Source organism: Python bivittatus, unplaced genomic scaffold (genome assembly GCF_059951505.1).
Source record: "Python bivittatus isolate LINGU-HERP-01145 unplaced genomic scaffold, Pbiv_v1 ctg000690_np1212, whole genome shotgun sequence".
In the NCBI taxonomy this organism is placed as follows: Eukaryota; Metazoa; Chordata; class Lepidosauria; order Squamata; family Pythonidae; genus Python; species Python bivittatus.
In genome coordinates, this window is record NW_028277096.1 from 12,444,094 (window position 1) to 12,472,008 (window position 27,915).

The window sequence follows — 27,915 nt, forward strand, 5'->3', positions numbered from 1 at the left end:
CAGCATTGCTGAGTGACAGGTTACAGTTCCCTTCCCATTATTTTCTCTCAGGAACACAAAGTTTTGAAAGAGATGGACAAGCTGGGGCCTACTGCCATGTTGGTTCCTCCAAGATGGACTCCACCAGCAACTGTTGTTCTTGGCAGTATGATCAAAGAGGAAAGAGTGACTGGGTTCATACATGGCACTAAGCCATTTCCTGTTAACTGTGATTTAAGGCATAAATGACAATCGGCTGAGGTCACAGAGAGCCCTAAGCCATAACTCATGATTTCCAAACCACAGTGCTTGGAGTCACATAACATTCAAAGCAAGAACCCATTGAAGGCACATTTTAATTGTGGAGTCTGCCTTCATTGGCCTGACTGGCACCAACACCATTGTCATTTCTCCCCTTCCCAGATCTGTATCCAAAGCCCAATATGGTAGTGGAGGGTTTTGAGGACAGGTTAGGCAGGAAAGGAAAGAGAAGAGTCTGTCCTGCCCAGCTTAAATGCATTTGTGTGTTCAGGCTGTATTTTGATGCTCAGTTTGCGGCAATGTTAAAGACATGAAGAAAGAGGCTGACTGAGTTTTCTCCATCATGGCTTTCCAACACTCTCTCTGCAGCTGACCGAGACCTCTTCTCGCTATGCCCGGAAGATCTCTGGCACGACGGCACTTCAGGAAGCATTGAAGGAGAAGCAGCAGCACATCGAACAGCTCCTGGCTGAGCGTGACCTGGAGCGCGCTGAAGTTGCCAAGGCAACCAGCCGCATATGTGAGGTGGAGAAGGAGATTGCCATCTTGAAAGCCCAACACGAGCAGGTAGGTAGACCTGTGCAGATGAGAATCGAACAGGAAGCCAGGAAGGAAAAGCATTTGATTTATAACACTATGGATTATTTATTATTAAGCACTCAGTATGACTTCTTGTGCATCACAAAATAGGTCCATCATTATTAGATGATGATTCAATGATTATTAGAAGAAATTATATTTGTTATTTATTATTCACCACGCTTCATCTAAAGCAGAGTTTCCCAACATGGCAATGTCCAGATGTCTGGCCTTCAAATTCCAGAATTCCACAACCAGCAGGGTCACTGACGAGAACCCTGCAAAGTCCACATGCCTGGAAGCTGCCAAAGTCACAAAACATAGGTGAATAGTCAATAGGTGGCCTTACAGATTTTGCTCACCTTCTGCTCTCAGCCTTGACTGTGTAGATTAAACCGGTATTGCTATTGTTCCGATTGAGATTATGCTCTTCCATGCTCTACACATATTTGTGCATGCACGCACATACACTAGCAAGGCTGCAAGTAGACTTTTAGAACATCAGGCAATTCTTGCAGAGATTGTTAGATATTGAACAAAACTGTTAAGTAAGTACAGGTAGTCCTTGTGACCAGAACTGATGTGGTTGTTAAGTGAGTCATGCCTAATTTTACGACCATTTTTGCTGTAGTCATTAAGCGAATCACTGTGGTTGTTAAGTGAATCACATGGTTGTTAAGTGAATCTGGCTTCCCCCATTGACTTTGCTCGTCAAAATTGCAAATGGCACGTGACCCCAGGACGCTGCAACGGTTGTAAATGCATGCCGGTTGTCAAGCACCCGAATTTTGATCATGTGACTGCGGGGACACTGCAACAGTCATAAGGGGGAGGACTGGTCATAAATCCCTTTTTTCATCACCATCATAACTTCAAACGGTCATTAAACGAATGATCATAAGTTGAGGACTACCTGTACACTCCATTCTGGTTGGTGTTGGGATGGGAAATGGCCAGGCTGCCTTGTTGAATGTCTCCTGAGCTTCTGTGGGGAAAAAAAGGCAAAAGTTAGGCAAAATCATATTAGAATTTAATATTTGCCAGGTTCATTTATCCTTTGTTTGGTCATTTCATTTTCTTAATGGGCATGAATAAAGGATAAGAGTAGTGAAATTATATCTGTGTGTAATCTGTACAATGCTGGAACATTGATTGGGCTTTTTTTGTTTGTTTCATTTTTAGTATGTTACTGAAGCAGAGGGAAATTTGCAGAGAGCAGGGGCCATGCTGGATGGAGCACAGAAGGAGAAAGTAGAGTTACTCAACCAGTTAGAAGAGGAGAAAAGGTACCCACAATTTGAGGAGGTGGGGAGTTGAAAATAGAATGGGCGTGAGTGAAATACGGCTCCTTGTCTGCTCAGGAGCAGGCAAATAATCAAGGTTGGTGATTTAATATATCTATATTGAAGTGGGTTGTATCGTACAGGTAGTCCTCAGTTAACAACAGCAATTGGGAGCAGAATTGCCATCACTAAGTGATGCAGTCGTAAAGCGTGATGTCACATGACTGCGCCACTTAGCAATGGCAATTCTGGCACTCCCAGTTGCCATCATTAAGCAAATCACCGTGGTTTGTTAAGTGAGGATGTCACGTGATCACTATTTGCAACCTCCTGCCAGCTTCCCCATTCACTTTGCTTGCTGGAAGCTGGCAAAGAAGATTGCAAATGGCAACCGCATGAACGTGGGACACTGCAATGTCGTAATCGTGAGCTGGGTGTCAAGTGCCCAGACTGCAATCACATGACCACAGGAATGCTGCAATGGTCGGAACGCCAAGTATCGGTGATAAGTACCACTCGTTCAGTGCCGTCACAAGTTTGAACAGTCACTGAACAGGTGGTCGTTAACTGAGGATCACTGTAATGTGCTAGGGAGTAGGAAAGAGCCAGTCTGGTGTTGTGGTTAAGGCATCAGGCTAGAAACTGGGAGACTATGAGTCTAGTCCTGCCTTAGGCACAAAGCCAGCTGGGTGACTTTAGGCCAGTCATACTCTCTCAGCCCTAAGAAGTAGGCAATGGCAAACCAGTTCCAAAATCTTGCCAAGAAAACTGCAGGGACTTGTCCAGGCAGTCACCAGGAGTCAAAACTGACTCAAAGGGACAACCAAAAAAACAACAACACGACATTATTTATTTATTTAAGATGTATACAGCCGCTCATCTTAAACAACTCTGGGCAGCGCACAACACTAGGAGCAGTGATGATTCTTTTAGCAGCAATAATTCAGCTTGTTTGACTTCCATTTCATAATCTGAGCTATAAGGATGTAGTGACTTTGGAAAATGTTGCACATGGTCCCTTTCTTCTGACTTTTCCTTTTTTCCCTTCTTTAATAGGAAAGTAGAGGATTTGCAGTTCCGAGTTGAGGAAGAATCCATTACAAAGGGAGATTTGGAGGTAATCGACAGCATGGCCATTCCTTATTGGAATATATACGGTAGCCTGAAGCATTGGTGATCTCCTCTCTTTTGATGTCATCTTTTAATAAACTGAGTGTTGACTGGCTAATGGAGGATCAAATGCAGGCTGTTGGGTGTGTTTTGCAGAATGGCACAGGCAAAATAACACTGAGGAGTCTCCCGCGGATAATATGACTAGTCTACTTTTATAGTCAAATAATTGGAAAGAGGGATTCTAATTTTTGTTTGTTTATTTTTAACGACTTTGGAACTTGTTTGGCTCAGTAAATTAACATGCAGCTCAATCACCAGCGTGCGTGAAGATCACGTATGGGCATTTCCTTCCCATTTTTATCATCCTAGTTTTATTTCTAATTTAAACAGCATTTGTTTGAGTCCTAGTATGTAGGGAAATGGTGTTTCAAGCTCACCCCACTTTCTACACTCTTACTGGACAAAGTCTATATAAAAACCTACAGGATTCTTTGCCTTTCTTCTAGGAGAGGTTTACTGTTTTGAATGGTTATCAATGCCATCAATGTGTACTTAGAACCAAGCCCTATTGATTTCAGTGGGACTTGCTCCCAAGCAAATGCAATAATGCTCTACATGTGTTGAATTTCAGCTCCCTTCACTCCCTAGCAATCATGACAGACCGGTTCCCATGCATCTGGAAGGCACAAGCTTTGGGAAGGCTGATGTAAGAGATTGCTCATACCTCTTCCCAGAGACATTAAAATTAGATTTAATTCAAAAGGGAGTGCATATTAAGTGAAGCGCCCATTAATATAGCATATATGCAGATCTGCTGGCAGCCTGACCTGGACAAACAGGCTGACTCAATATATCCTAATTTGGGTGGTCGGCTGATAACACAATCAATATACTGTCTTGGATAAATAGCTTGTGCACACTAGGATTGATCCAAAGAAGAAACTCCCAATATCAGTGCTTTGCAGGGGCTGTTCCCCCGATGCATCTGACTCAGTGGTCCTCTGATAATGATTTTGGGGTGAGCAGTGCAGTCTGGTCTGGTAGCAATTCCCAGGCTCGGTGTCCTTCTAAGATGGACTTGACACGAACTGTGGCTCTGCGTCCTTTCTCCAGAACAAGAACTGACTCAGTAGGAGACTGTCTGGAGCAGCTATTTGCAGTGGGAAGGGAATCCAACTTGGATTGTGACATGTAGACATGTACACACATACATGTGTCTACATGTACATACATGTGTCTACGTGTGCATGTGCCTACATGTACACACATGTAGAGATCGTGGCATGCAGAGATGTACACCTATGTATTTAATGGTTTGTGTGTCTATTTGCAGTTGTGAGGAGGATTAACGTGAAAGCTACTTTTCAGTTCTCTTGCAGAGTTGCTGTATTCACACGTTGCATCTTGTTTGGAAGGCTGTCCCTGTCTTTCCCAACCTTGCCCTCCTTCCCACCCTATTTTGTGAACTGTCTTTCCTCACCTTGTATACTGAAGATAACATTGCAGGCATCTCCATCATTATTATTATTATTATTATTATTATTATTATTATTATTATTATTATTATTATTCCCTTGTTCTCTACTCTCTTTCTCCTGTTCGTTGTCCCTCCTGATGTGTGACCAGACTCAGACGCAGCTGGAGCATGCCCGAATACGGGAGCTCGAGCAGAGCCTCCTGTTTGAGAAGACGCAGGCAGCAAAACTTCTCAGAGAATTGGAGGACAGCAGGGTAATCCCACATCCCCCTTGGCTGCCCCACTTCATGCTAGCCAATGCCTGCAGACCAAATTGCTTGATGGCTATGTTGATAGTTCCTATAGACCTTTAGTTTTTTTTTTTAATTGATTTTTTTTTTAATTTGAGCTTTCATGTCTCATGTTAATATTCTGTTTTGCAATTCCTCCCCTGCTCCCCACAATCCCCTCTCCGCTTTTCTGGAGATCGTAACACTTTGCAGTTTTGCCGTCTTTGCCTATGAGACAAATCTTTCCTTTGATTTCCACTCTGCAGCTTCTCATGCATATCATTTGGATCTGACCGATTTTGCCATTCATCATCCAGTTTAACAATAATCATTGGTGGAATACAGAAAGCTATTTACCAGATGATAGACGCTCTACTTGGCTTTGCAAGTGGTTGTCTCTATTGTGGTTGCATCCCATGAAGAAGAGATTGTTCTTTTGTCTCTAACCTAGCAATCTCACCCAGTTGGAAAGCAGGGAGGTGTTACAATTCATCCTCCTCTGTTTCCTTCTGTTGTCCGGAACCCCTCACCAGCTAGTTTTCTGTGCAATTCTCTGCACATGAATTGGCACTTGGTAAATGGCAACCTGTATTCACCCGTCACCACTGCAGAGTTGTTTGGGCTCCCAGGAATTCTGCATCATAACTAAATTTTGCAGTTACAGGACCAGCATTTTGGAATGCATGGTAAAAACAAGCATGTAGGCATCAGTATTCTTATCCAAAAGGATGGTATTAGATACTAGGATGAAGTTGGTCCTTGAAGAAGATCTCTTTTTCCTGTGCCTTTTTCATCTATTGTAATTTAATCTAATCTAATTCATCAATACCTGCCCATTTTTAATCATGGATCCTAGAGTACAAGAGGATCCTATATAATTGGGCATTCTGGTACTAACTCAGAATAGGCTTTCAACCGCTGTCTGTCGTGTGCCGTCAAATCATATTCAAGGCTTTGAGTCTATTTCATGCCTGGTACCCTGCCTTTGTCCCTATGGAGTCATCTAAGGGGAAGGGGAATTGGAAAGGCCCAATCAAATTGGAGACAGATATAGTGGATACACAGGTCTTTGGGCACGTTAATAGTATCTCATGTTGTCACCATGAACTGAAAAATGCTATCAGGCTTCAGGGAAAGTTCAAGATATCTCTGCTCCTTTTCCTAGACTGTTTTGGAGTCTGACATTCTACCTAAATTTCACAAAAGATCCAGAAAAACATACTCTCCAAATAAAAATCCCACTCAGCAACCAGAACCAAGCATTCTAGATTTGGGGCTCAGTCCTCCGGGATGTTGTAATGTCATGCTTAATGCTTAATCCCATTGTTAGGCATAGCTCCTGGTACCATTTTTTAAAATCTTTATTCATTAGATTTACATCCTACCTTTCCTCCAAGAGCTTGAGGTGGCTTCCATGGGGATTTCCCTTCATTTTATCCCCACAGCAGGACCCCCATGAGATAGGTTGGGCTCAGAGAGAGGGGCTGGCCCAAAGTCAGTCCCATGAGCTTTCATGGCTGAAGGTAGACTAGAACATGAGGCACCTTGCTCGTAGTCCAGCACCTTCAGCAGTATACCACACTGACACTTGGGACTGGCCCCAAGTCCCTGAGGGAACTTCCATGGCTGAGAGGAGACTAGAACCTGGATCTCCCCACTCCTAGTCCAGCATCTTCACCACTACACTATATTGGCTGAGGGAGAACAAGAGAAGCCCAAAGCCACACAGTGAATTTCTGACTGAGGGTGGAGTTAACTGGAACCTAGGTCTCCCAGTCCTAGTCCAACACTTAGACACTGCACCAACCACTGGCTCTCTATCCCATCTATAAATCTTTTGTGAAATTTTGCAGTATCTTTAAAAAGAAAGGAAGCCATTATTATATGCAATATTTTTAATTTGTGATTTTCACCTCTGATGATGTCAGAATTTAGCCATAGTTTGTCATTGTTTACTGTTGCGACCAGGAATGTATTCTATTACTAGCCGTAGTGCTCATATATGGAGAAATAATACTGTACTATTCAATTTTTGTTTGTTTATTTCGTTATCTCTGTATACAAAACTGGGAAAGTGGCTTATTTATACAGTCCTTTGGAGTTTTTATCCTAGTGTTTTTTATGATTTTAATTGTTAGATTGAATTTGAATTATTGTTAAAGTATTTGTAAAGTTGCCTCAAGCTACTGGAGTTGAGTGGAATATAACTTCAGTAACATAAATAGAAATAAATCATTTTATGCTGGTTTTACCCCCTCCTCCCTCCAAAAAAGCTGAACATGAGCACAAAAATAATGCAGAAGGTGATATCAATATGCATAAAACTGGGCTATACTACTTCATATGTATGGAAGAAATAATTTCCAAAACATAGATGTTGATCAAAATGCAGGGGGACATCTCTTTGTCATGGAAAAAAGTACCATTTGTGTAACTGTTGCTCTGTCTGCTGTCCACATGTTAACTGTCTAGGGGCAACTTAAAAGGCCTGTATTGATCTCTGTTCTTAAGATTCTTGGTTTTAAAACCCATTTGCTCCTTCTCACCAGTTGAGGAATTCTGTGGGAATGGAGCTTGCTTTTTGGGATTCTGCAGAAAGCATGCTTTTGGAGTGAATGAATCTTAGAAAGTTCTGCACAATTTACTTTGTTTATTAAAAAACAAATTCCTTCTCTTGATAAGGTTCATCTATCACCCTAAGACACAATGTGGCTGGTGTTAAGATTAGCCTCTGTGAACTAATCAGTGTGGTCTGCTGCTGTCACCGTGCGAGGAGACAAAGTTTGCTCTCTGCTGCCCTGAGGGATAAGATTACATTTCGTGGGATTTTGTAGGAGGAGAGTAGATTTCAGATGAACCTTACGAGAGACTTTTGGAGACATAAGAGCAGTTCACAGTGACACTGATTATTATGTGACAGGTAGGCAGGTGCTCCCTTGCTGTGTCCTCAGCTTTGTAACTGAGTTTGGGAGATGCTCTGACTTTCCTCTGTCAGGCAGCGGTTTGGATCAGAAACTTTTGAGTCCTTCTCTAACTTTGCGCTTCCGATTCTGAATGTTTAGAGCTAGCGTTGGAGTCAATTTGGCGCTTCCATTCAGCAGACCAGCCCGTGTTGCCAGACTTTATACCTTTGAATATGCCGGCCTTCCAGTTCTCTCTGTTTCCTTTTTACCATGATTCATAAACCAAAGGTGCTGTACCGCATCAGTTTCCCAGCTGCTTCTAAGCCCATCATTAAACATTAACCATGGTCAGCAGTTTGCTTATACATCAAGCACCATTCCTTATGTATTCCTTTTGAACATTTCTGTTAATGACTTCTAACCAATTTCCATAGGTTGGTTGGTTGGTTGGTTGGTTGGTGTGGCTGGCTTACACTTTCTTTTACACCAGGGTAAGCTATATGGCGAGCAAAGAGTCAATGACTATGGAACAATTGAGCAAACCCAAATCTGACATTACCCAATTTAGCAGATTAGGGTTGAGAGTTGAAATGTCTGTTAACAGCCTTATGAAATAATCTGATACATCAGTTGACAAGAATGCTGGCATTTATTTTATTTCTCACTTTGCTTTGCACTTTCAGCAACCCACTATGCTGAACAAAAAGTCACCAAGGTTTTTGTTTTCAAGATGGAGAATGCTGAGGCTGAAGGAGCAAGTTTCTAAAAGCCGCTCAGCAAACCTGCAAACCACTCAAATCTTGAGGTGTTTAATCCGCAGTGCTTCTCAGACTTGGCAACTTTAAGACATGTGGAGCTCAACTCCCAGAATTCCCCAGCCAGCTAGGCATGTGAAGGCAGTGAAGATGGTATATGGGAAGGCAGGGTTGATAGATGGGATAGACCGGTGTTTCTCAATCTTGACAACTTTAAAATGTGTGGACTTCAACTCCCAGAATTCCCCAGCCAGCATTCTGGAAGTTGAAGTCCACACATCTTAAAGTAGGCAAGGTTGAGAAACACTGGGATAGACTATGGCCAACATTTTGCATTACAGCATCACACCAAGGTTGGGTTTGTACATGCAGCAGAATGGTGCAATGGAATCCTAATTTGGGGGGCTCAGCCATGCCATTTCAAGCTGCAGGTGGGTGAGGTTTTGTGCAGAGGGGAGAAAAGATTTCTCTAAGCAAGGAGAAAACACATGCCGTGCATAAAACGTATCCTGCATTATTTTCTACCAATTCTCATTCAGTCTGAGAAAAAAGAATTTGCTTTTAAAAATTCCTTTTAAAGGGGAAGAGATGTCAGTGACATTCTTATGGGTAAAATCTCGTATGCTGGCATTTATTTAATTACAAAATGGCCAAAGTGTGTATGTCAATATCCTGTCTTTTGTTGTATACTATTAGCCTCCCTGCCTTCTCACAGTGGGGCTCTTCGTAGGGAACTTTTTCAGATTAGGAAGTGTGGGTTGTCAGGGAGGCTTCAGAGTGGTGGAAAGAGATGCCACAGAAGACAACATCTTCAGAATAGCAACCTCTGCCACCATGAACAATAACCCTAACCAAACCCTAAGCTCAGAAATAAGCCCAAGAGCATTTCTAAAGACATTTTCAAGCTCATTGAGAAGAAGATAGGAAACACTTTTTTCAAGGAAGCCATTTTTTAAGAAACTGCAAAGTAGGTTTTGACATAGCATTAGGAAAAAGAAAAACTTATTTTATTTTGTTTTAAGCAAGCACAGCAAGGGGAAAGATTTTATCCCTGAGATGCCAGTTTGCTTCTCAAGAGAAGCTGTATCCATATGGATTGTGAAATAGCTGTGGTCTCCACCAGATGTCTGAATTGGTACTTGCCATCTTACCATTTCACAACTCTGCTGTCTCATTCCCACTCATTCTTCCAGCAGCCACTCTGATTGTAAATTCTAGGAGTTTCATCCCCACACATATGGAGACTGCCAGATTGCAGGAGACTGGTATGCAGACCTTTTCTTTTATTTTTAAGGAGAAGCAGTGATGTTTCTAGGCAAAAGAGTTTTCCCTATTGCTCTCTGGAAAATCGGAATTGAACCTGGCTGTCAATGGCCTAGTTCCAAAAGAAACAAAAAAAGGAAGCTCCCTCAATGGAAAATTTACCCTGGTGCAAAAACGAAAACAAAAATCCAAAGCCTTCAAAGAATGAGATCTGTTTCCATTGCATAGGTAGTTGCAATCCCTCTACTAAGAGCTTTTTCACGCATTTGGTAGCAAAAACATTCCAGTGTGCTACTTAAGATACTTATAATTACTCTTTGCTGTCCAGGCTGTATGATGTTAACGATTCCAACACCTTGGCTCTGTTCACACAAGATGCATTTGCATAATTTATTTGAGCAAGTTGGTTAAGATGTAACTTACTGTAACTACAGCCCATTTGCTAGTTTATGCTCGGTGTATTTTGTGAAGCCAGAAAACCACGCTGAGCATGCTGTATGAACATTTCATTGCATTCATACTGTAGCAGTTACAACTAGGAATTCTGGAGGTTGTAGTCCAGCACTTTAGCAGTGCACCCAATTGGGAAGGGCTGATGAACACCTTTATGCATACTTATAATACCTTGGTAATATACTTTAAAAAGAGAAAGCTTCCACAATGAGTGAAGAAGCTCTAGGATTTACAGGAGCAGGGAAGCTATGGCCCTCCAGATGTTGTTGAACTCCATCAGTCCTAGCCAATGTTTTGGGATGGACAATGGTCAGCTGCATTCTAATGACAGCTGGAGGGCTGCAGGTTGCCCACAAGTGCATATGAAAATGCAATCACTGATTCTAACTTTCTTTTTAATAATCTCTTTCAGTTAACTACAGTGGCAGAGAAGTCAAGAATCCTTCAGCTTGAGGAAGAGTTGACCTTAAGGCAAAGTGAGGTTGAGGAGTTGCGGCAATGTTTAAAGAATTCTCATCAGCCAGAGTCTCCAGACCGCAGCCTGGGCCTGCAGACCGAAGCTCTCCGCTTACGTGACCAGCTGTTCTCAGCCACCAAGGAGCACCAGAAAGAGAGTATCCAACTGAAAGAAAAATATGAGAGGACTTTGAAGAAACATCAGCAGGAGGTTGAGAAGTTGAAAGCCCTCAATGAAAAATACTCCCAAGAAATTGTGGACCTCAAACAAAAAGTTCAGCAGGCCACCAATGAGAACATGGGCTTGATGGACAACTGGAAGTCAAAGCTGGACACGTTAGCATCAGACCATCAGAAGTCATTGGAGGACCTCAAGGCTACTTTGAACACAGGCTCTGACAGCCAGCATAAGGAAATAGTGGAGCTGAAAGCTGTAGTAGAAAGCATCAAATTGGAGCACCAATTAGAGCTGGAGAACCTAAAAGCCAAGCATGACATTGAGATGGCAGTTCATATTAAAGAGAAGGAAAGTCTTAAGCTGAAGGTACAGGAAGTCAAGGAAGAAATGGAAGAAAGCAACAACAATTGGAAGATCCAGTTGGAAACCAAAACAAACCAGCAGCTTATGGAACTTCAGGACTTGAAGGATAAATGTCGAGATGCAGACCTCAGAGTCCATGAGCTGGAGAAGCTACACAGTGATTACAAGGACCAGGCACAAGCCATAGCTTTCTTGAAAGAACAGATTTCCTTGGCTGAGAAAAAGATGCTGGACTATGAGACACTGCAGAAAACTGAGGCTCAGAGTAAACAAGAGATTCAGCGGTTGCAGGAGAAAGTTCTTGTGTTAGAAAACAAATTGCACTCCACAGAGCCACTCCACCCTTCCCAACCCACCAATGTGAGTGTTTGAGTTAAATGCCCAGTGTCCATGATTAGCTATTGCTTTTTAAAAGAAATTTGCCATGGTTCCTTACCTTTTCTCTTTTGTTTTTTATTTTACTTATTAATGTGTAAGTTAAAGAATACAAAAGTTTAAACAGCTTAAGCTGTTGGCTAGATCTTTTTTCCAAACTGGCCACTATGTGGGATGGCTCGGATTCCTTGAAAAGGAAGTTCAAACATCAAGGTATATGGATTAACTTATGGCCTTGGTTCATTCAGGGTTCCATTTACTATATTAAATTCATAAATTAAATTAATGAATCAGCATGCATTGCTCCTTATGAAGTGAAGTAGGATAAGTAAGTTCTTCCCTTGAGAACTTACAACTATCTTCAGAGTATTGAGGAAATATATGGGAGGAGGAAGGAGAGCAGATTGGGATGGTGACCCCATGGTCACAATAAAACCTCAATTTTCCAGAGTCTGCATGCAATGGACAAAATTTAACTGTGTTTTTATCATTTGCATAATAATATGCTATTGTAATTTATGTAACACACATGATTACCAAAGTCAAACCAACATAATTTTTAAAAATCCCCTCTCACCCCTATAGGTGGTAAGTGTCTTCCTCAATCTCGGGTCCTCTACCAGAGGCCTGGGAGTTTGAGGGTTCTCCGTAGTATCTTACCTGTTCCTAGCCCTGCACTCTTCTGGACAGAGAGCTCTGATGTCATTCCTGGGATCTGTCGGAGCCATTCTCCCAGCTTAGGAGTCACAGCCCTGAGTGCTCCTACCACCATTGGGACCACTTTGGCCTTTACTTTCCACATCCTCTCTAGTTCCTCCTTCAGGCCCTGGTACTTCTCTAATTTCTCATACTCCTTCTTCCTGATGCCTGTCACTTGGCACTGCTACATCTATCAGCGCTGCTGTCTTCTGGTCCTTGCCTACTACCATGATGTCTGATTGATTGGCCAGTACCTGCCTGTCCGTCTGGATCTGGAATCCCACAGGATCTTAGCCCTGTTATTCTCTACAACCTTCTGTGGAATCTCCCATCTGGACTTGGGAGGGTCTAGCCCATACATTGTGCAGATGTTCCTGTACACAATGCCAATTACACGGTTCTGCCATTCAGTATGTGCTGTTTCTGCCTGCATCTTAAACCCTGCTACTATGTATTGGACTGTCTCTGAGGCTTCTCTGCACAGTCTGCACCTTGGGTCCTATCTAGCATGATAGACCCCTGCTTCTGTGGATCTGGTACTTAATGCCTGTTCTTACGCTGCTATGATCAGTGCCTCAGTGCTGTCTTTTAGTCTAGCCCTTTGCAGCCACTGGTAGGATTTCCCAATGTCAGGCATCTCAAATTTTTATATATATATATATATATGTGTGTGTGTGTATTTTTTTACATTTATTTAGATGATTGAAACAAATGACATTTCAGAAGAAAAGATCAAGATGAAACAAACAATGGAAGGTAAGAGTGCATCACATTTTGGGATCTTGGAATTTGACATAATGAATACAAATATCACTGCATTTGGCTGAAGTTTCTGTTCCTGCCTGGGTCATCACTGACCTTTTTCATCCAAATGCTGTACAAAAAGCCCCCTCTCCCAAAAATTATAGTGCTACCTGCTGCAGGGCTACAACTCTGGCACATGTTCACTCTGCTGCTCTTTAGATGTTTAGCGCAGCAATTGAAAATCTGTGGCCCACGTCTATGTGCCTTTTGACAAAGGCCTTCTGCCAGCAGTTATCTCAGACTTCTGTCAAAGCTAGCCTTCTGCTTCCCTAGCCTGGGGATAAAGGATCAAAATATTAGAGCAGCATAAAGGGTAGCTGAAAGAGTGCAGGAAAAACATGGCCTGGTCCTAGTTTAGCTCTGACTCTAGTTTTAGCACTACCAACCTGCAGCCCCCAGTGGATTACTCATAAAGAAATACTGTAGAGGTCACAGAAAAAAATTATTCTTCTTTTCTGCTTTGGAGTGAGTAGTCTAGGGCAAGTCTACCTGCTTTTTGGCATTGATTTTTGGTCTGGCAGGTTCTCTTGTCATTTTAATTTCAAAAAATCTCAAAAGTCTGTCAAACAGTTTAGAAGCATAGACACTGGACTTGCTTACTTATTTAGATGTACAAGGTGGCTGGTTTTGTGTAATTCTTTTCTGCAAGGGGTAAGATGCTGAGGACAATATGTAACACTTTGTAGGAAGTTGTTTCTCCTGCTTTCTGGACTGATGGTGTAATTACTGTATGCTGTGAACATGCAGGAGATATTTTTGCATTTAAGGAGTATACGTAATTCCCAGCTACCTTGTACATCTAAAAAAGTAACTCTGAACCTTGTTTCTCTTAGCATTTGTCTCTCACTGGATTTGCCTTGAATGAATCAGTGACTTGTGCTCCCAGCAAGGCTGTGTATCAACACTCTTTTATGTCTCTACTAAAGTTATCTTTGCCTTACTCCTAAATGTGTAATTTGGTGAACGGGACTTGCCTGCAGGATGATGAAAAAGAATTCCCGGGCAAGATTTCCTTAGTTTGGTGTCCTTGCAAGCATGTTGGACCTCAGCTCCCAGAACTCTATGCTTGGGTGAGGGGTGAGGTGGAGGGTGGGATTCAAAATAGTGTTTTCAGTGCTTCTTTTTGTTTTACAGATCTCCAGGACAAATTGAGTAAAAAAGACAAAGAGGTATCGTCACTTGTCTCCCAGACAGATACTCTAAGGGCCCAAGTAAGTGGTAAGTCTCATTGGGCTGGTGTTGGTCAAAATGGAACTATTTTGGTGGAGCCACAACCATTTTGGGAGTTGCGTGAAAGATTATGCAGTGTCAAAGTTACATTCCTTCAGAATAAAGATGGTCTTGTAAGAAAGAACACTAATAAATAATTTCCTTGCATGTGGAAAACAAGCAAATTGGGTTGAAAGTAAGGATAGACTAGGATAAGAGTATGTTAATTGCATAGGTTCAAGATTTTTTTGTGTTTTGGGGGGGGATCTGTAATGGGTGGCCCTTTTAATTGGTGGAGCTGAAAAATTCTGTATTTTTTAAAAACACTATTTTGTTTTTGCTATTATAGCATTGGGGAGCGGAGAGCACAACATTAAGAGATGGGTTTTTTCTTTAACCATTAGCAAAAATTTTGTTGGTGTCTAGATTCACATACTGCACCATGATTTTTAAATCATAGTCTGTTGAATAAACCATAGTGGTTTGATTCACATAAACCTCTAAGCACAAGAGCTGGGCTCACACTGCCCACTAAGCCAAAAGCAAGCCACTTAGGGCAAGGTAGGATCCAACCTATTATCTCATCATTCTTTCACTGCTTCCAAAAAGATACCATTACTGGGCTGTGGGTAGATCTGTTTAAACAGGTTCTTATTTTTCTTTGTTAAACTGGAGAGTAACCATATATATTGCATTTGATTATAATTAAATTTAAACGTAGGTCAGATGAATTCAGATCTAGTTTTGGAGCATGGCATGTGGCACATCAAGGGTACTACTCAGCCTGGAAAAGTTGTGGAACCCTGGATTAGATAAATATTGTTTGATTTGGTATACCGGTCATTGCAGGGTCCTTCAGTGAACAAGGAGGGTTGGGATTGATCAGCCTTCTCCAACTTAGTGCCTATTCTGGCTGGGAAGCATAAGAATTGTTATCTAACACATCTGTAGGATACCATGTTGAAAACATTGCATTAGATGATCTTCAGGATACTTTTCAATTTCCTTTCTCACCTTCTTCCTCCAAGGCACTGACTTCCCTATGGGAAAGTCCTGAGAAAATTCTTTTCTAGAATATTCTAGGAAACTGTTTTAAATAATATTTGTACTTATGATTGTGTATATTATTTATAAGCCACCATAGGAAAATTGCTATCTTGAAAGGTGGGATAAAAATAACGGCAATAAATAACTAGTACATATGTTTTTAACTAGTGCACAGGCAATCTTTACCCCATCTTTCTTCACAAATCTAGCCCCATCCTTTTCAACATGACTCATGGAAAGTCCTCTAGGTTACCTGTATTCCTGGCTACCATTAACCAGCACAGCAAAATCAAAGCAACACAGACTCTTGTTGAAAGATTACAGTGGTTAGGTTCAACTATGATACGAAAATATACATGTCACAGTTAATACTTAAAAATGGAAGCAAGAGGAAGGCTGAGAGCAAGAATGTTGCCTTACCAGCATGGCCTCGAAATGGCCAGCCCATTTTTACATGAGAATAAGTTCTGCTAAAATAATTGAAGTAGACTTGAGGAAACACACATAAAATCCTAGGGAAGTGATGATACACAAGGCCCCTGGTCTCTATGCAGCCTCTTGTCATGCATGATCATTGTCCACCTTGACTGGGGCTGAAATGGAGTACAACAGTGCCTGGAGGACCAGATATTCCCCACCCTTGCTTCATGCTTAGAGGGGGCAATCTTTTTGACCAGGAGAATCACAATTCACATTCACCCTCCTGAGGAATTGGATTGGGTCCGGGTTAAAGTTAGAAATGGGCATGGTATCCCTCATAGAAGTTTATCTCATCCATATCCAGGCCTATTTTGATGTTTTTGCTGCAAAATCACACCTTTGAAACTCAGCCATTTTGTTGTTGAGTTTGTTGAGTGGTGCAATCTCAGCCTGTTTTGTGGTAGGATTAAAGGATATAAATATATACATTTTGCTTTAGGGAGAACTAGCATTTCTACACTTTCTTTGGCATATTTGCACCAAAACATGTCACTAGAAATTAGACATTTTTAAGGGCATGAATTTTGGGGTATGTGGGAATGCCTGTGAGCTGTTGTTTACCACCTCCCCAACTTAGAGGATTGTTTGGATTGTTTGTGGCCAAATTTAGATGATATTGTGTCTCTGTTGTAAGAGACACATCCCCTCCTGCTTCAATTCTTGATAACTTACCCTGCCTCTGACCTATTGGCTATGATGGCTAGAGCTTATGAGAGTTGTGCTGCAGCAACATCTAGAAAGTTACAAGTTCTCCACCCAGATCCATAAATCACAAACTGGCTGGTGTAGACATCTTCCTCTTCCTGCTTTGCCAAGGGCTCCAGTCCAGTTTATTCTATGTTTTTCCCCCCATCTCCTCTCTCTTTCTGTTTGCCAGCACTGGAAAATAGATGCAAGAGCGCTGACAAGAAGGTGGATTCTTTGTTGAAAGAAAAGAAAAGGCTGGAAGCAGATCTAGAAACAGTGTCAAGAAAAACACATGATGCTTCTGGTCAGCTGGTTCTGATCAGCCAGGAGCTATTAAAAAAAGAAAGGTCAGTCTTCTCTCCACCCAAAGAAAATATGACATATTCAGAGCATTAGGAACCCCAGTTATGATTTCAGAATTCTGTAATAGAATCTAGAAGTGGTTCCAAGGAAACCTTGACTTCTATGCACAGGACTGTCACTGCTCAATTTTGGTAGAACTCTAAAACTGGAAATGTCTAGGAAAACATTGGGTGGCAGGTTCTGGGGTTTCCTGAATGGGGTAGCTTTTCAATCTGTAGAGCCTTCCAGATGACATCTCCTAGAATTCCCAACCTTTGACTAAGCAGCTTAGAAATTCAAGGAGTTGCCATCTCAAACATTTCTAAGAAAAACTAGGTTGGTAAAGGTCTATAGTAGCAAAAATGGTAAGGTATCTTAAAGACCCTTCCTTCCTTCCTTCCTTCCTTCCTTCCTTCCTTCCTTCCTTCCTTCCTTCCTTCCTTCCTTCCTTCCTTCCTTCCTTCCTTCCTTCCTTCCTTCCTTCCTTCCTTCCCCTATGTGATTTGGAGCAAGGCCTTCTCACAGCTGCTACTGCAATTATGGAACTGTCTTCTTAGATAATTAACTCCCTAGTTATCAACTTTTAGATGGCAACTATCAAATGCAGCATTCTGTTGGGTTAGGTAGTATCTCACTATTGATGGAAGGCTTTTTAGCTGTCATACTGTGCTTTTAAAAATATAAATAAATTATATAATTTTTGTAAATCTCTTCCTCCTAAAGGAGGCTAGAGTAGTGTACAGAATGCATCCCATATGTTGAGTGCTGACTCACTCACCAGTAGCTAGAAACAACTGAAAGCAATAGAATATATTAATAAAAAGTAAAAGTGGATCCAGTATTAAAATCAAATTCCTTAAGATATTTGACACATTCCAGCTTAAGTGGAAGATCTCCTTTCAGATCTCTTTCTGATTTTCTCCCTACTCTTCTTCCAGAAGCCTGAATGAGCTGCGTGCATTACTAATGGAGGCCAACCGGCACTCGCCAGGCCCCGAGAGAGACTTAAGCCGTGAGGTGCACAAAGCTGAGTGGAGGCTGAAGGAGCAGAAGCTCAAAGATGACATCAAAGGACTGCGAGAAAAACTCATCATCCTGGTGAGTACAGGGATGGTGGAGAATTTAGGGCTGGCTTAGCCCAGGTGATAGGCATCGTACGCTAGGCCTGAGCAAGGCAGTTTTGACTTGATGAGATATGTTGTGGAGGAAATATGATTCACCTCATTATCGCACAATAATTGCATGAATCACCTCGTGGAAGTCCTTCGTGTCACTTCTGGAGCTTCCTCAAGCTTTCCCAGTAGGTGGAAGAAGCTTCTGTGCACTCAGTGTGCATGTGCAAAGCCTCTTTTGTCAACTGGCTGTGTCAGAGGGGGCCGCATTGCTTCATGAAGCAGGGCTGAAGGACTGCTTCACTTTGTGCTTTTCAGAATAAAGCACTTTTATAGTTTTGTCCAGCCTCAATTAGTGTCCATGTTGGTAGCTGAGAACTGAAGATCAGAAGGCTGGACAGGTGGTCCCTTTAGGGACTTATGTTGCTGTATGAGCAAAAAAACCCATTCCCAAGCTATACCATGTCCAGGACATTGGGAACCACTTCCTATTTCAGAAGATTTACTTCCAGAAGACTGGAAAGATCAGATTGGCATGATTTGGAGGAAGGACAGAATGAAATGTTTGCTTATACCTAGAAAGGAGTTTCACTGACCCTTGAATCCATAGGCTTTCTCCTAAGTTCTCTTCTTTCCACATTGGTTGCAGAGGACTTCAGTAGATTTTCCATTAGACTCAGTTCGTCAGATCAGAAATCATATTTCATAACAGGTTCATTTAGCAAGCCACCTTCAGAAACTGTTTTGAAATTGTTTCACACATTTAATTATTCCTGGACTGGATGACACAGCAGGACATACAGTTTTGAAGTTAGGCAAGATTGCTTTAGACATTTCAAAGCATTTTCTGTGTATTTTCACTAGCTTGAACAATAGTTCTGAGAGGTCTTACAACATTTGATTCCTTCTCTCTGTGAGACCCCTTCACACATTTGGGGAACATTAAGATTTATTTATTCTGTCTAGCTTCAGAAGGTATGAATAAGCCTCATGGCTTTAAGTTGTAAGGCTGTACATTTCAGCTGGAAATTAAAATATATTTATGGACTGAGAAAGCAGTTTGACCATGAAACAGTTTATGGAGTGAGGAAATGAGAGATGTTTTATTTCTTGATTTCTGCATGGAAAAGGGTGTGGATATAGTCAACTACAACTTTATATCTCTGTTATCTTCATCCTTCTCAGTTTCCACATCAGAAAGCTAAGAGAGGCTTCCTTAAATTGTATCACAAATTCCTGATACAGAGACCCAGAATTCAAGCTCTAAATCCTGCCTTTCAACATTATTCAGAACATCTTCCACTTTTTCTGTCCCCCCCCAGTTTTGATGCTGATTTCATTTTTTTCTCTTGATCTTCTATAAATTAATACAGCAGATATTTCTTTAAAAACCTATTTTTTAAATTCAATATCCAGGACAAAGAAAAAGCAGTAACGGATCAGCGGCGGTATTCCCTCATTGATCCTTCCTCGGAGACAGAGGTTCTCCGATTGCAGCACCGGCTGGTCAGCACTGAGGACGTCCTGAGAAATGCTTTGGAGCAGGGCCAGCAGATGGAGAAGCTCATGGAAGCCATGCGGAGCTATTCTGAAAAAGCACAGGTCAGTGTTCCATAGCTACATCTGGACCAGACCTGGTTAGGGATGTTTGATGTGGCGGCTGTGCTTGCTGTTAAAAGAAACTGACCACTTTTACCCTGGTTTCTCAAGCTCTGCAATGAGAGATCTTGGATTATTGGCTTATGTACACATTCACAAATGTACTGTAAGCGCCATCACTTTGCTCTCATCTGTGACTTTGGGCTAGTAGGATGTGCAAATTCGACCACTGTGATTTGTAACTTATAGTCTGGCTTAGCACATTGTGCCAACTCAACCCATTATGGTCTACTTAAGAAATCATGGTCACACAAGCTGAGATTTAGTGTCTTAATAGGCCTTCCAGCCATGCTGTTCTCCATGACGTTCCATTCCATTTCCTTTTCCACTTAATTACCCCTTTTCCTCTCCCACTCTTTGTCTGAATTCCATTGCCATTAATCATGCTCAGTCTTTATTAAGACGTACATATGGACTTTCCTATGTATGTGTGTGTGTACATGTTTGTATGTATATTACACATAGTACTTACATTTCTATGTTGATGTTCCCCCAAACCTGCTAAAATATGTTGTTCTTATATATGAGTAATTTCCACTTCTTCTGTATAATCATGACACCTGCTTTCTGAGTAAAAAATAGAACCATCATGGTGTCTCTTTTGAAATAGTTCTTAATTTGCATGTTGCTTACTGAGCTGATGAATCTGTCTTCACTCTGGTACACTGCTTTCCTGTCTGTATATGTTTCTCATATACGGAAATATTCAGGTCTGTGGGTTTTGATATTCTGTCCTGGATAGAAACATACACTATATTCCTGCGGTCAGTGAAATACTGAACACAGGTATAATTTGACGCACAAATAAATTTCTGGGATTTATTATTGTTATTTTAGCTGAGCCGCTTGTTATGCAAGGAAGGGATTAATATGGACATACATTTCAGTTTACACTTTTCTTTTAAAAAGACATTGTAGCTTTTTATTGGTTTTCTTGTCCATAATTTCTCATAAGTGTTCTTTACATCACATAAAACTACTCATTTTTTATGGAATTCTGTCTCTTTTTAATGTATCATCCAATTGCTGTGAATTCATAAATCATCTATTACCAAAGCTCTTATTTAAAATTTTAGACTATTGGAAACTCTGGATCTGCTAATGGGGTCCATCAGCAGGAAAAATCTCACAAACAGGAGGTTGGTGACTGTAAATATCTTTCATGTCTTATCTGCTTATTGTGTAAAGTAGGGTGCAGTTAGATGCTGTTGTTTTAGTACTTTTAATATTATTTTCTTCCCCAAACTGAAATAGGTTTACCTGTTCTGATTAAAAAAACCCTGTAACTGGTTTTTTCTAAAAATTGAATCCTGTTCTAGAAGATGGTCATATCAGTTATTTTATTATTCAGCAAATTTCCATAAATGACATGTAACTCTCTTTCCAAGGACACATGCATGTACCAATTGTTCATCTCTTTGCACTTTGCTGTGCTTTTATAAAAATTCTAAAAACCAGATTACATCTTAACATGATGGTCTGTTTCTGTGAAAGACTACAGCTTTGGGAAGAGGGAGGGAACGATCAAACTGTTAAGTGGGGAGTTTCAAAAAAGATGACTCAGTCCTGAAAAAGAGGAAAGCATGTGAAAGAAACTCAAAATAACCCTGCTTTGATCTTGTTTGGAATAAGACGGAGCAGAGAAAAACTCTGATAGGCTTTCAAGATTCCATTATTCTATCCTACTACAATAAAAACCATTCCTGGAATCCCTGGTTCTGAGTCAATGGCTGAATTGCCATTGCATCCCAAATCATAGATTATCCAACTCCATTCTAGCCTGGTTTAATGTGTTGTGTGAATCCACTTATTAAATACCTCCACACAGTTAATTTCTTAGCTTTTGTCCATGTAGTATACTGACCCACTACCCATCCCATTTTAGTCTTGTACTTTGTTAGAACACAGCCAATTAATGAGTTTAGGGTTCAGAATGTTGTGTTTACCCAGAAAATTGTATTCATTGATGAAATTGTGGCTCAAATAATGAGTGAGCGCGTCTTATGAACACAACTAATGCATAAGCTGATCCTAAGGAACAGTCAGTATCAAGTCCAATTCTGGCAAAGGACCTTCTCAATGGAAAATAATTAATCTGTATTCTAAGCTACATAGCTGCTTCCTCCTCCTCCTCCTCCTCCTCCTCCTCCTCCTCCTCCTCCTCCTCCTCCTCCTCCTCTTCTTCTTCCTCCTCCTCTTCTTCTTCTTCTTCTTCCTCCTCTTCTTTTTCCAAAGCATACATTTTTTATACTGTTCAAGCTGGGGGAGATGGGCAGCATATAAATTAATAAATAAATTAAATAAATAAATAAATAAATAAATAAATAAATTATAGCCATTTGGATAAAAGATGTCATAAATGTGGACATAGCCAAATTGCATTATGGGGGGGGGGAATAGTCTGCAGAGGAAAAATAGTTCTGTAGGTTAGTAATTTTTAATCATGAGAGCAGTTTTCAGATTCCTAATCTGGTCTCTTTTGTTACAGGAGAAACACTGATGGAAGAGAAGCAAGGAGAAGTGGAAAAGAATATGAAATCATTGCATCTGTTGTTGAAAAGTGGGAGTCTTGGAGATGCCTCTCCCAAGCACCACCAAAAGTATTTCCACTCTATGAACAAAGTGGATGTAAAGAAGGAGGGTTCCTCCCTGGTGATTTGTTTAATTCTAAGATGGGTCCAGTTCCCCCAAAGAAGCGGTACAGCAGTTGTGCCTGTGGCTGAATTTCTCCTTTGCTACCGGCAGCCTTTGGCGATCATTTTTCTTGGCATGGTGTATCATGTCAGGTTTCGGGGAGGTACTTCCTGCTGCGCCGGTGAGATACCTCATTTCAGTGGCTTTTGAAAGACATTGGAGATTTTTCTAAGTGACCCCCCTGAATACTTGCTTAAGTAGCTAATAATTTGCACATAGCATTCAGATTTCTCCTCCAGATCCACTGGATGGACCCATTACAGGTCTGCAAAAGAGCTAAGATCAAGCACTATTGACCATAGGGAACAACCCGATGTCTATTTGAAAAGAATCTCTGTCCTCTACATAAAAAACTCTTGAGGTCAGAAATGTGGAGACTTTGCTTAAACCTAATGATATAACATGGGGTACGCATTTTGAGGTGGACCTTCTCTAACTTATTTTAACTTCAGTAATTATCAAGTCATTGGTGATTTAGAGTTATTGAACCAATGGTGGACTTCTGCTGGTGCCCGTACAGTTACATCTCTCATCTGTTCAGAGATGCATCTTCTTTAAGCCACTGATGGCTAGGCCTTGAAACAAAAATCGAGATTGATCTAGAGGTCTAATCAGCAAAGCTCTGGAGGCAGTTGGGATCTTCTGAGTTTGGGGGGCTGGGTTTTCTCTCTCTCCCCCCCCCCCTTTTTCTCTCTCTTTGACCATTGACAATTTTACTCTTGAAATTCTGAAACACTTTCCCAGTAGCCTAAGGCTTCTTTTATTTAATAACTTAGGCCCAGTTTATACATGCAGCAGAACTGGAAGGTAAACCTTTTTCACCCAAATAAAATGTAAATATAGGCAATCTGATGTCTTTCAGGTGTTTTGGATTTCAGCTTCCATCAGTCCCAATCAATATGACTGAGAACTGCAAAAGACTGAGAACTGTAAATCCAAAATATGTGGAAAATAGATTGCCTGCATCTGTGGTTCTGTTTTGCACAGATTGGTCTATCTGTTCTACCACTAGAAATAAAAATCTCCTTGTGAGAAAAAAAGTAACTTGTTTGGGGTGGAGGCTAGAAGAGTTCAACTTAACCTTTGAAGCACAAACTCTTTGCAGCCTGTGGCAGTAGTCTCCAGATAGTATGTTCTCCCTTGATTTTTCTGCATGTATAAACTTGAGACAAAGATGAATCTCCAGATGAGAAAATGTCCATGTGTTCTAATATGAATGATTGGAGCAAGAGTGTGTTCCTGTGGGTCTGTATGGTTTTTCTCCTTTTTTCTGCTAGTGGTACGCAGATTTGAGAGGGAGAATGAATGTGTCTGTGAGTGTTGTATTACAAAATGCCTTCTTTTGTAAACACGATTTGTTAGAAGAAGCTGTCTAGAAATTGGTGCTAAGTAGAGAGGTCCTAAGAAGTGGTCCAGAGGAAGAAGCCTCCAAGATAGATCTACTTTTACCCCAGTGTAAACATTCACTCCCTCCATTCTCCTAATATTACCTTGTGGCTTTCTCAATCCCACCACCATTACTGGATTGAGGATTTCAGAGGAGCAAAAATCCTCATTGTTGTCAATTCTAGTAATCATTCAAAGCAAGATCATATTACTGGAATTCTCATCAAACTCAGAGATTCCAAATGAGAGAGCAAAGTGAGTAATAGTCCAGACTGCTGTCTGACTGGTGTAAAGAAAGATGTATCCTACAGGTTGAAGTGGTGCTAGTCTGTTGGTGTAGTTTCAAATACGATGTTACTGAGACATCTATTTTCTGAATGAGGGTGCTGGAATTCAGAAACAAAGAGTTTATAATGATAAGCCTACATTTCCTTTCTTTCTCTAATTCTAACCACGTGTCCCCAGTTCTGTACTCTCAAGTGTAAAATCCCAGGGCACAGAAGGTCCAAACATCTGAACCTTGGAGCAACTGCGCTGCCTGCTCCAATGAGATATGGAATCTAGTTGGGCCCTTTCTTTATTACTCAGCCCAGACTACCCCACTACTTCCTTATGCCTCTTAGGCTATGCTCCTTTCCTGGAGCGTGTTGAATTTAGAGCCAGGATCCTATCTTGGAGCCTCACATTCTGTGTCTTCTCCATGATATCATCTGTGGTAGAGGTCTGGTGATGGAGAATGTAGGGTTCCAACTGAGAAGCTATCTCTATGGGATTCTGATCAGGCTCCCTAAGGCCCAGAATGTGGCCTTTGCTGCTTTTTCTTTTGATTGTGGCCAACTGATTCTCATCTTGGTTCATGAGAGCTGCTACTTAGGAGGAAGTGCCATGCCAGGTTCATGTATTTTATGGTCCTTCAAAAGGCCTTGGACTCTACTTTCATGGTGAGAGATTTGCCAGTATGTACAGTAAACTTTCACAAACTGACATCCTCTGGTTTTATTGGGACCTCCAGGAATATCTAGCCAGCATAGAAATTTCTAGCCCTTGGCTACGCTAGCTGAGAAGCCTGGAAATTGGAGTCCCAACGTGCATGGGAATCATCAGGATGAGGAAAGTTGATTTACAGTATTAGAGAGAATAAGCTACCCATTGTCTTCACTTACCATTATTTTTCTTCAGCTCTTTGCCATTTCTCTGTATTCCTGTGTTGATTTGTATAACCTGAAATGTTGTCACTTCATCTTTTTTTCCTGCAAAAATGGGCAATGCCGTACTTCAGCAAATAATGATGGTGGCGTTTTCTGATCTAGTTTTCCTTCTTCTGCACTCTGTATTGATGGACAGGAATTGGAGCAAGCTGACAAGTAAGACCACAGAAAAATAAGTTGATATTTTGGAGGATCTCTGAGGAGATGTTTCTAGTGTGTCAATTCTCAACACAGTTCTTTTTTTGCTTTGATAAATTTCAGCCATTTTTTGGCTGAACCAAAAAAGCTGCACTTCTACAAATCTTTACCATCCCCTTCTTTTCACTGATACTGTTTTATCATGCTTTTAAGCAAACTTATCTTTTGGGAATTGAATTCCAGAGATGGCCAGTAAGAAGCCAAGATTTTGGAAATATAAATGAACTGCCTGTTAATGCAAATTTGCTCCTGCTTGGCTAATTCTATACATGTGAACAGCTTAACCATCCAGAAATAGAAAAACTTACCTTGATGTCTGAGTATGGAATCCTGGTTTATTCTACATTTAAACAAGAGATTGGTTTTGGTTTATGTACACTGGCTGCATGAGGAGCAATTAACTAAGAATCCATATTCCAATTACAATGTTAGTTTGCTTGGGCTAGCAGGAGAAAAGAAGTGGGAGTTTGTACCTTAGCATACCAACCATTCACTATTAGCCAGGATTCATCAGAATTCCAGTTTACTTTTCTGTGCAAATGCTGTCTGTTGAAAGAAGGTGCTCAATTAACTTCTTTATTTATCATGTTCTGGTAAATTGCTGGGACTATTTATCTGAGCCCTTTCCAGCTGCCCATTCACTTTAGTTTCTCTTCCTAGGGGCAGTGGCAAAATTTGTCCACTATGGTCATTAAAAACTGATAGTAGTTTATCCCCCCACTGCATAGGATTACAAGCCAAAGTGATTTTGCTATATTATGAGCAAGAGGTCAGTCCATGCCTCCCCTTTTCATCAGGAGGCAAAAGGAAAGTAAAATTCAACAACAAGAAAATGTTAATAAAAACATGAACATCCCTGTAGTTTATTTTCCAGGCCCTTCTGACTCTGAGTAGCAGAAGGATTAGTGGACACTTAATGAAAGCCTGAACTTGTAGCATTGGTGTGATGGCTGAGAGCTACTGCCAAAAATCCAGAAGGTTGACTTTTTTTTTCCCTGTAGGAAACAACAACTTTGTAAAACTTTGGCAGCAAGGTTGAAAAGTTCATGTCTCCTTTTGAAATGAAAGTGCAGATGTACACTTCTATATCCTGTGCACATTAGGTGAGTCTCCCCAAACTTGATGCCTTCCAGACTCAGTGTTTTTTAATTCCCATTATAACATGCTGAGAATTCTGTTACAGTCCCGTACATCTGGAGGGTACCAAATCTGGGGATACAGCATTTTGCTATGGTTGGCAATTCTATGGGCAAGACCATGATGCTGCCTGACCCCTTGTTGGCTTTCAAGTAAATATACGGATAGCCATTTCACAGGAAGTCAAAACCCAGCTACAGTGCAACTGTCAATGGAGAGCAGTCCAGCAATTCAGCATTTATTCTTGAAGAGATGTATTAATCCACTAATCAAGCCAGCCCAATTTATCAGGCTCCTGTATAGGAAGAGAATCAAGTCAAATCTAGACGTAATAAAAAATGGATAACCTTTTACCCATGTGGTATGTATCCTAATTTTGTAGTTTTAGACACTTTTTTGGCTATCAAATTTTGTTAGATGAAGAAAATTGATTTGACAGCGAATGTCTATTTTACTATTGGCTTTTTTTTTTTGGTTTTGTTTTGTTTCCTCTGTACAAAGCTTTACAGATGGGAGTCAAAGTGTAACTACTTCTACAGATTATGTATTCATGTATTACAGGCCCCAAGACTGGCTTTCTATAGTGTGATGAGCTCATACTAAACCAATAAAAGTTGTGGCAGAAGAGAAGTTGCCTCTTGTCCTTCTCCGTGGTGAATAATGGCACAGAACTGATGAATCAAAGGATGACTCAAATTTCTGAAATGCTTTTAGGTTTTAAAAAAGATTCTGACCTAGCATTAGTTATAATCCCAATGTTTTTACTACAGTTAAATACAGAGTGAAGAGATTAAAATTCCAAACAGCACCACTGCTTATTAATAAGTAGTCTTAAAGGTTTTCCTCTTGTACTCCCATTTCTAATATCTTTCAACTTCCCATTAATATACGGTGACTATATTTTCTTGGAAACAATAAAGGACAAACCTGAAAAAAAGGGCAAATCTGAAAAAGGTTCATAAGGTTAAAAAAATGTGATTGCTTATGTTTACTTTGCTTTACAAAGGAAAATTCAAGAGCAAAATCAAGAAAAACGTTACAAAAACACATATTCTAATAAAAATATCTACAATCAAACAACATATATAAATTTATTTTTAAAAAGACAATTCAGTTTCCATATTTTTCACATGAATGTGAAAGAGCGTGCATTAAGTGCTACCGCTGGTACGGTCAAAGTTAAATGCCCAAAATAAAGGACAAAAGTGAGTTTTTGAAAAATAAATCTAAAGGACAGCTTTCTGAAATAAAGGGCTGTCCTTTATAATGCATGACATATGGTTGCTGTACATTAATGCTGTGTTTTCTCCATCACACAAAAGACGACTTGCTACCAAGCCTCATGTGTTGCTGCTCAGTTGCCTTTTCTCTCTCTTTATCTTCACAACAATCCGGGGATAGAGTGAAGCTGAAGATACACAACATACTGGGTTAATCTAGTGTTTCCGAGATTGTGCAACATTTGAAGCTATAAGCCCACCAAGGGCTTCACACATCAGATAAGACTCGAACAATCTAACCAAAGTTAAAACTACCCAAGTTAAGG

General features: G+C 40.7%; 1 protein-coding gene across 3 annotated transcripts in view; it reads left to right on the forward strand.

Annotated features, from left to right (window-relative positions):
* The window catches only part of CLIP2 (CAP-Gly domain containing linker protein 2), a 70,652-nt gene extending 43,352 nt beyond the window's left edge, over positions 1–27,300 (forward strand). Inside the window, exons 7-18 of one of the 3 annotated variants that reach the window (XM_007421185.3) lie at positions 610–807; positions 2,002–2,105; positions 3,159–3,219; positions 4,842–4,946; positions 10,748–11,692; positions 13,105–13,162; positions 14,345–14,428; positions 16,824–16,980; positions 17,914–18,073; positions 19,504–19,689; positions 20,823–20,885; positions 22,235–27,300. In XM_007421185.3, the coding sequence (XP_007421247.1) occupies positions 610–807; positions 2,002–2,105; positions 3,159–3,219; positions 4,842–4,946; positions 10,748–11,692; positions 13,105–13,162; positions 14,345–14,428; positions 16,824–16,980; positions 17,914–18,073; positions 19,504–19,689; positions 20,823–20,885; positions 22,235–22,246 (2,133 nt within the window). In that variant the 3' untranslated portion in view covers positions 22,247–27,300. Of the gene's footprint in view, positions 1–609; positions 808–2,001; positions 2,106–3,158; positions 3,220–4,841; positions 4,947–10,747; positions 11,693–13,104; positions 13,163–14,344; positions 14,429–16,823; positions 16,981–17,913; positions 18,075–19,503; positions 19,690–20,822; positions 20,886–22,234 lie in introns of those variants that run through there. The other 2 variants (XM_025170120.2, XR_015798165.1) reach the window with 2 other exon arrangements.
* The last annotated feature ends 615 nt before the right edge of the window (positions 27,301–27,915 follow it).